The sequence below is a fragment of the Sphaeramia orbicularis genome, chromosome 24 (genome assembly GCF_902148855.1).
Source record: "Sphaeramia orbicularis chromosome 24, fSphaOr1.1, whole genome shotgun sequence".
In the NCBI taxonomy this organism is placed as follows: Eukaryota; Metazoa; Chordata; class Actinopteri; order Kurtiformes; family Apogonidae; genus Sphaeramia; species Sphaeramia orbicularis.
This window is the reverse complement of record NC_043979.1, coordinates 23918328-23930383: the sequence shown is the minus strand read 5'-3', so window position 1 is coordinate 23930383 and position 12056 is coordinate 23918328. Positions and strand designations below refer to the sequence as shown.

General features: G+C 37.9%; 1 protein-coding gene across 1 annotated transcript in view; it reads right to left on the bottom strand.

The window, feature by feature from the left end:
* The window catches only part of sgk1 (serum/glucocorticoid regulated kinase 1), a 52149-nt gene extending 43415 nt beyond the window's left edge, over positions 1-8734 (bottom strand). Inside the window, exons 1-2 of the mRNA XM_030128521.1 lie at positions 8310-8734; positions 7597-7768 (exon numbers count right to left, since the gene is read on the bottom strand). Of these exons, the coding sequence (XP_029984381.1) occupies positions 7597-7716 (120 nt within the window). The 5' untranslated portion in view covers positions 7717-7768; positions 8310-8734. The remainder of the gene's footprint in view (positions 1-7596; positions 7769-8309) is intronic.
* Between the last annotated feature and the right edge of the window lie 3322 nt (positions 8735-12056).

Below are 12056 nucleotides of genomic sequence, written 5' to 3'. Positions count from 1 at the left end.
AAGTTTGACAGGTTTTTACTAAATAAGGCTCTCAGAATGTACATCAATAAGAGATTTAGGATGTTGAACATGAACTGTGAACTGAAACAGTGAATAACAAGTATTTGAATTTTGGCCCTGTAGTTTTTGTTTTGAGGCTCTTTTTTTTTTTCTAAATCAATCCAACTGTTTTTTGGCACCTAGTTGTACTCCAAAAAGCAGTTACACAGTCAAAACTGGGTAAAAAGACATTTAAAAAAGTAAAGAAAATCATCACAACACCGCAAACAACAGTACAAACAAAAAAAACCCATGGAAAACAGTGTAAGAAAAACATCTATTTCTATAGTGAGTCAGTCTCACTGACTGCTCTGTGTTTTGCCCTCCATTACACAGGCGGTAGGGGGGGTGCACTGAGCATGCTCAGATATCTATGGAAAGAACAAGGTCTATTCTATCAGCATGTTTTGAAATTTTTACTATGAAGCAAACGGTTGAATTTTTATGAATATTTAAAATAAATTATACATTCAGAACAAGCACCACAGACACGTCAGGGGTTAAAGGGTTCATGTCAATAATACTTGCTAGAGTCTGGAAATCTGGTCCACAGAGGTGAGATTAATCCAAATGTTTGCTATAATGATGAATCATTGCAAATTAAAACCCTTCATCTTTGTCACTGACAGATGCTCATAATGCACAGCTATACAGAAGTATGGCTCATCATAGATAGATGAGTATATTTAATAATATTACAAACACATGCACAAGCTGTTGCAAGTAAACATATTGCATGCCAGTGGCGGCTGCTCATCTATCAGAGAGGGGAAGCTCATTGTCAGCTTACATAAAAAAAAAAAAAAGTCAAGTTATTTAAACATAAATTTGGCCCTCTGTTCCTTTTTAAGAAAATAGTCAGTGACCTTATCGTGCCAACTAAACAAGAAAACGTTGAAATTATGTTAAATTGAAAAAAGGGAATAGGATGAGTGTGTTTTATTTACAGTGCAAGAAATGAACGAGTAATTTCGTAGTGGTTTTTCTCTCCATTTCACAGCAGAATGCTTGACGGTATTAAACTGAACTGTTTCAGTGAAGGAGTAGATCTCAAAATACCTGTCAATCAAACAGGATTCAGCCTTTCGACTGATCCTCCAATCAGCACGTGGAAGCCCAGCGTCCAGCCCAGCCGAGCTCCGCCCACAGCTCCATTCACCCCCAGAGATGCCGAGCGTCCGGGGGCGGGACAACATCATGGCATTTATCCAATTACCGTCCAGTTTTGAGGGAATGAAAAAACTGTTCCACTCAGTCCCGTTGAAGTGCATGGACGCTGAGCGTCTACGGGCAAATGCATTGACCATAGATCGTATGAGAAAACAGCGCAACGGGAATGTATGAGAAGTGAACAACATCGAGTCTGTTGATTTGTGATAAAGCTGATTCAGAACAAACTCGTCTGTGAGATGAACGTGTTCTAACACATTTGTAGTCAATGAATTGTCAACACAACTGTACATATTTGACCATTTAATTTTTGTAATTTTAGGGGAAGCTGAGCTTCCTTTGCAGTCTATGAGAAATCGCCTCTGTTGCATTCATGCAACACTCCTTCAGTGACTAAGACTTCCCGGTAAAACACAGTCACTGACGGTAAAACCCAGTGTGTCTTTATGTGTGTTCATGTGCTATCTACACAGAGGATTGGCAGCGATGAAAAAGAAACAGAACCAAGGACACACAGGAAACGTGAGGTCTTATGAAAGCTCATCCTACTGTGTGATTCGAATGTTCAGCAAACACACACCACAGGGCAGTAGCCTGTGCGAGCGAGCAGCACGGCGTCCAGACAGCTGTGACAAACACACCAGCACTCACAGAGAGATTGAATGCCTGAGTCGTAGGGTAGCCAGACAGCATGTCAGAGCATGTCGGGCCTAAAGAAAAACAGACCTGGAGTTGAAAAACCACTCCAGCAGGTCAGGACAAAAACAAACCAAGCTACTGTTGGACTGACACGAAAGTCCAGTGATAAAAACACTACCACATACTATTTCTGAACAAGACTAAGGTTAAGCATGACTGACGTTATATCCAATTAGATGAGTTTTCTTTTGTTTTTTGTCTTCACATCCAAGTTGTGGTGAGAGAGGCTTTGACATTATCCTGTGAATCAAACACTGTGCCATCATTACTCTTGTTTTAACGTGTCACACCGATGATGAAACTGATGATAGGTGCCATCTGTAGCATTCACCTCAGGAACGCAAACACACACAGAGATGAAATTCAGGAAACGGATGTAAATGATCTTTGCTTTCTTTATTACCCCGCCCCCTGAAGGGGAGGCAAGGGGTACTATTTTTGGTTTGGTTTGTTTGTTTCTTTATTTGTTTGTTTGTTAACACTCTAGCAGCAAAACTATTGGTTGAATTCATACCAAATTGGGTTTACAGATTGTCAGTGACCCAGAATAGATCTGATTACATTTTGGAAACAGTAGGTCAAAGTTAAAATTTTTTATGAATTTTTAAAATCTTTTTTTCCCCATTTACTTATAATGTATGAAATGTCAAATGTCTGTAGCAGCAAAACTATTGGTTGAATTCATACCAGATTTGGTTTATAGATTGCTAGTGACCCAGACAAGAGGTCATTCCATTTTGGGAATAATAGGTCAAAGTTCAAATTTTTTATGAATTTTTAAAATATTTTTTTCCCCATTTACTTTAAATGTGCGAAATTTCAAATGTCTGTAGCAGCATAGGTATTGGTTGAATTAATACCAAATTTTGGTTTATCCATTGCCAGTGACTCAGAATAGATCTAATTAGAATGGGGGAAAAATAGGTCAAAGTTTCATTTTTTTTATGAATTTCTTAAATTTGTTTTTTTCCCCCATTTACTTATAATAGGTGAAATTTCACATGTCTGTAGCAACAAAACTATTGGTTGAATTCCTTACAAATTTGGTTTATAGATTGTCAATGACCCAGAATAGATGTCATTATATTTTGGGAAAAATAGGTCAAAGTTAAAAATTTTTTATGAACTTTTAAAATCTTTTTTTTTCCCCATTTACTTATAATGTGCAAAATTTCAAATGTCTTTAGCAGCAAAGGTATTGGTTGAATTAATACCAAATTTGGTTTACCCATTGCCAGTGACATAGAATAGATGTCATTGCATTGGGGGAAAAAACAGGTCAAAGTTTAAATTTTTTTATGAATTTTTTAAATCTGTTTTTTCCCCATTTACTTATAATGGGTGAAATTTCACGTCTGTAGCAACAAAACTATTGGTTGAATTCATACAAAATTTGGTTTATAGATTGTTAATGACCCAGAATAGATGTCATTATATTTTGGGAAAAATAGGTCAAAGTTCAAATTTGTTATGAATTTTTACAATATTTTTTCTTCTTCCATTTACTTTTAATGGTAAAATTTCAAATGTCTATAAAAACATCAATTTTGTTTCAATTTACTTAAAACTTATAGCACATATATACAGTCAGTTGATACGCTGACATCACTACACGCATAGACATGATGACATCGGCTGGATCGATGCCAAAATAAGCTACAATACATGTGAGGGGCGGAGTTTGTTGTGCCTGGCACCACTTGTTCATATTTTTATTTACTGAAATTTTCATCGGCCAAACCACGTCTATATCAGTAGCTGTGTTAGGTTAATAGAATGGCCTCTTCATTATTGCCTTTCGTCTTCCAGTTGTGAATCAGCTGGTGTCGTCTCAAACGCACGGTTGCAAATCACAGATGAAAACACACACACACACACACACACACTGCACAGGGCTATTGATTTTATATTTCCCTCCTTCATTTCCCTTACTCATCTGTATGATGCAGAGCATTGTCCCGACTCATACTTGGACCATTATGTTATTAGGCTTATTTAGGGACAAATGGAGGGGACAAATAAACTCTGAACAACAGCAGGCATAAATTCTAATTTGAGGATGCGTGCTGATGCATATCGCCTTATTTTCTCTCTATTACTGGGGGATTTTAGGGAAACTAGATTTACGCATAAATGTGCAGCATAAACACATACAAAAAAACTAGAACGGATAAGAAAGTATAAATGCTTATATTTACATATTTTGTTGACGGAAGAAAAAAAAATTCCCATGGGAGAGTCACTGCAGCAGAATGTGCCTGTGGGAGTGCATGTGTGTTTTCAAGTGGGTGTTAACACAAGACAATCTGCCCATATTCACCAAGAGAGTCATCAGTGATCCACACCATACTGTACGCCATCTGAATCCAACACACACTACAGCACACACACATTTTGGACAACTCTACTACAAGCAAAAACACTAATCAGTGACTCAAACCAACGAGAACAAAAGTACTTCACAACCTGAGGGTATTACAAATCAGAACAAGTAAACATTCACTGATTATTTGTTCTGAAAATGCAGTAACTTGAACACAATAACCAGTCGGATAAACATCTTATTTGCGATCACATTTATCTTATTACACAGGGGTAATGGGAAAATGTAATGTTCTGCCATATTCCCATAGTAATACAGTGATTATTGAATAAATGCATTAATCCACTTCTCCTCCACAGGCAGGTAGTAATGTGAATAATTTCCTTCCGTTCATACCCCACAGTCATATCTCTCTGTTTTCTTTTGATCTCATGTAAATCGCTTGCAAATTATTCAGATTTAGTATAAAGAATAAAGAAGTGGAAGTGGAGTTGTTTTTTTTTTAACCCTGGGATGTTGTGAGTGGCTGTAGCAAACCTTAATGGAAATTTAGCCACAGTACATGTACTACCACCGACAATACCAAATAATTTTGTAATTTTTGATTCAGCATGAACAGCAGCATGACAGCGCTGGTTACATTAAGGCATTATACCTGTAACATTTGTCTCTATTTACCTCTATTACTGAAATGATTTAAAACAACAAGTGGTGCCAGGCACAACAAACCCCGCCCCTTGTATATATCGTAGCTTATTTTGGCATCGATCCACCTGATGCCATCATGTCTATCCATATGTCAGCATATCCGTTGCCTCTATATATGTGCCAAGTTTGAAGAAAATTGAATCAAAATTGATGTTTTTATAGATATTTCAAATTTTGCCCATTATAAGTAAATGGGAGAAAAAAAGATTTTAAAAAATTCATAAAAAATTTGAACTTGACCTACTGTTCCCAAAATGTAATCAGATTTATTCTGGGTCACTGGCAATCTATAAACCCAATTTGGTATGAATTTAACCTATAGTTTTGCTGCTAAAGACATGTGAAATTTTGCCCATTATAAGTAAATGGGGAAAAAAAAAAAGATTTTAAAAATTCATTAAAAATTTGAACTTTGACCTACCTTCCCCAAAATGTAATAAGATCTATTCTGGGTCACTGGCAATCTATAACCTAATTTGGTATGAATTCAACCAATAGTTTTGCTCCTAGAGTGTTAACAAACAAACAAAAAAACAAACAGAACCAAAAACAATACCCCTTGCCTTCCCTTTAAAAAACAAAGAACTTCAACACCTGGATTCAGCTCAGCAAATAGGTAAGAGCCTTCCATTGGATTACAGCTGTGATTAATAATTTTCAGGTGCAACAAGTTCTTTAACTCTAACTGGTGCAGAAGTAACTTCTCAATCATCAGTTTGATAGAGAACATAAAGATTTGACTGTGTTTCAATGGAAAAAAGGTCTTGTGGTCTGATGAGTCCAGACTGACCCTGTTCCAGAGTGATGGGTGCATCAGGGTGAGAAGAGAGGCAGATGAAGTGATTACCCATCATGCCTAGTGCCTATAGTAAAAGACTGTGGGGGCAGTGTTATGATCTGGGGTTGATTCAGTTGGTCAGATCTAAGTTCAGTAATGTTATGTGGCCAAAAAATTAGGTCAGCTGAACCTGAATAAACTGTTCTGAACATCAGCAGAGTTTTTTTTTATTTTCTGATGACAGGGATATATTCTAAGATGACAAAACCAGGAGTCATCAGGATCAAACTATTAGAGTCCTTCAGGCATTTTCACACATGGATTGGCTTCCATAGTGCCTAGACCTGAACCCCATTGAGAATGTTTGGGATGTGATGGAGAAGACTTTACTCAACTTTTCATCATCAAAACAAATACTGGTTAAATAAATAAATAAATAAATAAATAAATGAATGAATGATGCAACTCTGGGCAGAAAAAAATGTTGTGGTGTTCATTGCAAACCTGCATAAGCATTGTGTGGCAGAAATTGATGCCATGGAGAATATGTCCTGTAAGCAAATACCACCTGAACTACAGACATACAGTCGGGAAAAAAATATTAGACCATCAAAAGTCAATCAAAAACAATGGTTATGCAATCAAGTACTAACTCCTGTGTGTATCATGTGACTAAAAGAGACAGAAAAGAAAACACGGAATGCGTAAAAGCACCGTTTTTGTCAGTACTGTACAATGCCATAGATTTTGGTTATTATCAAGAAAACCATAGAAAATGTCTAGATATCAGCTCTGAAAGTAAACTATTATGAGCTATTTTTGTTGTTATCATTATATTTGTCCGGGCATTAAAATTAACAAGAAACTGAAGAAAAAAAGGGTGGTTTAATAATTTTTTTCGCGATTGTATACCACTATGTTATATACCACTAAAAGCTATTAGAAACTGTTACTATATTAACAAGCATTCAAGAGTTTTTGTACTTTAAAATGAACAGACTTACAGTTATTGACATTTTTTGGATTTTTTTTTTTTTGCAGTTGACAAATTAGCATAGTCGCATAGTCCAAGACACACAAACCATTATAATATCAAAAATGATTAAACCTTGAAGATCATAATTTTAAGAGACAAAATGAGTCTGCAGTAGCTGTTGTTAGATTACAATTAAATACTCTGCAGCTAGCTCTGAATCTGTTCAAAGCACTAACTGGTGGTGTATTCTCGTGTAAAGGCTTAAATAGTTAGTAAAAAAAAAAAAAAAAAAAAAGACAAAGCAAAATATAAGCCATTAGTTACACCTCTTTATAAGTATAACATGGTTTTCATTCTTAGAAGTTGCTCCATTAATTACAGTAGCTGATTTTTACCTTTTTTTTTTCTTTTCTTTTTTTTACACACTAAGTAAGGAAGCTATTAAAACCTTTAACGTTACACAGCAAATGAGCCTTGTGATCACACTGCAGCATAAGGCAGGACATGCTGAACAGATCCTAAACTACAGGACCACAGCCGTATATAGTGATGTCAGGATTTTTTTACACTTGTGGGTTGTTTAATGCAACAGTGTTTTTGTGGCACACACTCACACAGTCAACACAGATGCACGGGGAGCTGAGTCTTGTGCCTGATTAGTGCGGCTTAGCTTCAACAATGACATCATCTTTGGCGTGTACACACACACACACACAGAACATAGAACACAGAACACTCCGGCTGTGACACCTCCTCTCTGAGCCAATACACCTCTCTCTCTCTCTCTCCCTCTCTCTTATTGTGTGGGTGCATGTGTGGGCACGACACTCACAACCTCACAAAAGCATCCCAGTCCATCCCAAAATGTGTGTATCTGTAAGTGCGAGCCCCCTCCAAACTCACCTTTCTCTTGACAAACTGAAAGGCAGAACACTTCTTAAAGGAAAAGGTGGTCTTCTCTCCTCCTCCACCTCCTCCTCCACCACCACCACCTCCTCCTCCTCCCCCGTTCACCAGCTTCATGGCCGACACCGGCACTCCGCTTGCCTCCGTAGATCCCAGGATGACGGGCAGACTGGCAGGGATTGAAACAGAGAGGAGAAGGAGTGAGGCATGAGGAGAAGGCTGTGGCTTTAGCGTTCAAGAGCGGGACGGTGAATGAGGGAGATGCTTCTGTGTGAGGGGATACAAGGAGGAGAATGAGAGGAGGTGGCAGTGGAGGTGGAGGTGGAGGAGGCAGATGGACCAAAATGTGGGACTGTAATGAACGGGAAATTACTGGAACAAGGAAAGAAATAAACATAGGGTAAAACAAAAAAAGTGTCATGAGATACACATTAAAGATGATGAGAAATAGGAGGAGGAGGAGGAAGAGGAGGAGGGAAAGGGTGCCAACTCCTGTTGCTGTGAGGAGGAAAACGCTCTGTTTACAGCTTCACACTCAAAAGTCACGTTAAAACCTGAGATCTCAGTGAACTATCAGATATGTGTAAAGTTTACTGGAGCATGCATGATCATATTGAACATAAAGTGTGTTTTTGAATCCTTCTAAACTGTGCGTGCCATCTGTTTGTGTATAAAATCCTGCGCACATGCTTGCATCCTTCCTCCCGTACCTTTATGCTGGTGTGTCGGCTGGTTCCACCGTCCTGCTGCAGCCTGTTTTTATCCAACAACAAGGCAAGACTTTGGGAAAAACTGACGCTGGATCAGATCTGCAGAACTCCAGCTTCTCTTACAGGTGTCCTTGTTTTCACTCAAAAGACGGAGGAGAGAAAACGAGAGAGGCTGTGATGGTGATGATGATGGTGATGATGTTGTGGTCCGGTCCCATTAGAGCATGTGACTGTTGTGTGGGTGTATGTGTGAGCGCTTCTTTGTGGTGCATTTGTTTGGAGTGCAGTGTGACAGAATGTGTTGATGCCTGCGTGGTGTCAGCCTGTAAACAAACACACAGGAAGTCTATGTGTGTGTGAGTGCATGATGAGGTGATGCTTCCAGCTTCAGTCCTCGGGCTCAAACCAGCACTACTTTATCAATGAAAGACTCTGCAGTGAGCAGATGCTGCCTACCCTCCCCTTCTCCCATCTCACTCTCTCTCCTTCATATCCTCACTGTCCCTCATCACCATTCTGCCCTCCCCCTTTTCCTACGCTTGCTCATTTTTCTGCTGCAGTCGACTCTGGCTCCTCCTTCTCTTTCTCCCCTCTCCGTCTCCCTCTTTCCATCTAACCTCACCTCACTGTACTTGAGGTGAGGACAGAGACACCCAAAATATGTCTCAATCACATGACAGTGTATATGTGTGTGGCTGTGTTTAATGCACTGTACTATTTTCCTGACAGCTTTGGTCCAGCTGGATTTCACCCACATACTCAGCTCATCATACTCCGTGTATGTCCTTGCATCTACCTTTAACACAGGGTCAGTTTCATTTCCTGCTGTGACATCCATGCACCATAAACCTTAATCATGTTCAGTTTGTGGAGCGATGCCCTTCACATTGGAAGAAGGCAAAAATAAAATCAGTTTATTTATTTATTTGACCTGTGAGCTGGATCTGTTGTTATCAGCGGGCCCTCTGTTCAAACAGAGATTGTGAAATTTCTTGGCATTAGAAAAGTATTAGATCCGAAACAAAATATGAACCCATAAAGATCCAGTGCTACTTTTGTGACAGTTCCCACGGGAATTTTCTCTTTATATTTAACCTTTCTTAAGTGATTTATCGCCATTTATTTAAATATTATCGGCAATATTTTGCATTTTTTTCAGCGTAAATCACATGTTTTTCTATATTTAATTCACTGATCATGTAGAAGTTCATTAAAGTTCAGAGTAAATTTATAGGTAGAAACAGAGAAAACTGAAGAAAAAGTGACTTTTTCAGCAAAAATATCAATAACTGAACATAAAAACAAGTGTTTCCATCCACTGTCATTGATCCAACTCCATGGGTTTTACTAGTGAATCAATGTTGTAGAAGATGATGGTGTTTCCACGTTCACTACAGAGCCTCTGAACGTCCAAATGGGTCATATCTGATGACCATGAAATGACGACAAACTGCATTTTACACCAATTATTTACATGTATTGATAGAATTAGTGGATTAACAGGTATTAAACAGTTCAGATCAGTCGCCAGTGGCTGTTTGGGTCTTTATGGGTTAAGTATCATGTTGTTGCATGCCTCCCAATCCTGCATGTTTTCACTGTAGTTACCAATGTATTCTGATAAATTAATAGAGATTCTATTACATTTTTCAGTGAACTTCAGCTGAGTTTGTACAAGAGTCCACCCCCCAGTGCATATTTTGGTTATACATGTCCAGAAATAACCTCAGTTGGACGAAATGAATCTTAATTTGCTCATTAAGCATTTTTGTTCTGGTGAATATATGAATCTGTTTTTGTTTTGCGTGTTTTGTGAATAATGCAGCCCATAGACCTGAGTCTGCCTGAGGCACTTGTAGCAGCTAATGTCAAAGTGTGGCTTGAATTCTAATTGGAGCAGGAATCAAGACATGTTTGCATAGTTTTATTTCCTATGAACACTGCTCATCATTGTCATGAAATAGTGAAAGCAGGAGGTTTGGTGATCGATCAGAGTCATATATGCTCAGAATCCACATGGTTGGATGATTAGGAGGTCACCAGTTTGAGCTAAGCCGAAAAATGCCAAAAGTGTGAGCATTTTGGAAGTAAGATTTTCTGTCTTTTTCCAAGAAATGGAAATGAAAAAAATATCACTGTTAAATATTCATTCTTTAGTGTTAGCTGCCTTAGCATAAAGACTGTAAATAAAATAGAAAAGAAATGCACTGTACTGTAATCTCCATAATGTGGTAAAAATATGCTATTTTTGTATGTATATATATTTTTTATTATATGCTATATACAAATGTATCATATATATACAAAAAAAGCATACATTTTCAGCAGTTAAATATGTCAGGAACTTGTAGAAAAATATTCACTCAGCATAAAATACTGAATGACAACTATGTCTATAATGCAATGAATATAATGTAGATGCTAATTCAGTGTTGTGGAGTGTTTTCTGCTGCTAAAGCAGTTGTATAAGAGCAAACTAATGCTGGCAGTAACTATTCACTAAGACAGAAACCAATTAAAAAGGAAAAGGTAACCTGATGATAATTCAGTGGGAACAAACATCTCTACTCTGTGCAAATTAGAAGGTACTTGTTAATGGCTTAAAACACTCTGCCGCGTACGTGGCAGCCGTTCAGTAGAAATGAAACTCTCATTATGCAGCAAATAAGTTTGCTTCAGCTTCATAGTGAGAGGGATGGAGCTCTCATTGCAGGGGGAAACAAATGACATTGCAATATTCCCTGTAATCAGAACCAGTCAGAGGCTCAATCAGCGGTAACTCAGTGGAAACGGCACAGAACTGTGATTGGTGAAATCAGCTTTACACCCAAGGCAGCACAGACCCAACAGGAAACAAACAATTCACTTTTTCTTTTTTTTTTTTTTTAATTTTAAGCATCTCTTAAATTATGGTTTACTCACCAGAATACTTGATTTTTATCCTGTATTTTTAGACAAATGGATGCAGGAAGGATGTTTGAGCTATTAACGCTTCACTGCAGCAAGTCAATAGAATAAAGCACAAGAAAGGTCTATTTTTGCTCTTAACATTTAACTACTGGTGGCTTATATTGTTGAATTCACTCAGGGAGTGGGGGAAGACAAAAACCTAGTTTTCCGAAATATCTCCTCATAGAGCTGTAAATGCTTCAGGGTGCTATTACACAGTCTGACAGCAGCAACAGTCTTACATAACGGCAACAATTTCTCTTTTAAATATATAGCTTGGCACATAAATTATTCTGTGATCTCCCAAAAGACCCAAAGATTTTCAGATACTCCTATGAATTCAAATGCGGTCAATAAATATTTAATATGCCTATTTCTTAAATAGTTCAGAGAATTGCCAAAAGATATATGTATAAATTATATATGCATGGACAAGCCTCTGAGTATGATGACCTGATGATGTGCGGGGGTCTTTGTGTTTAAATGTATTTTAATGCTTTTTATGTGTCCAGAATAGTCAGATAATACATTTGAGACTGAGACCGTATAATAGAAAGCCAAGTGAGTACCCTTGTGTTGGTCAGAGATGATATACTCTTTCTATCTCAAACTGCTAATGAGGTCCAGTGGGCATGTTTTGATCGCATACTGTGTAAGACCTGGTAGGGGGGGAAAAAAAAATCCCTCCTAATCCTTTTCAGCCTTTAACTCGTCTTGCTTGACTTGACTCTTTGATGAAAGACAGAGCAAACATAGCTAAAGTAGTGGGAAAATAGTTGTATGTTTTTCTTCAACATA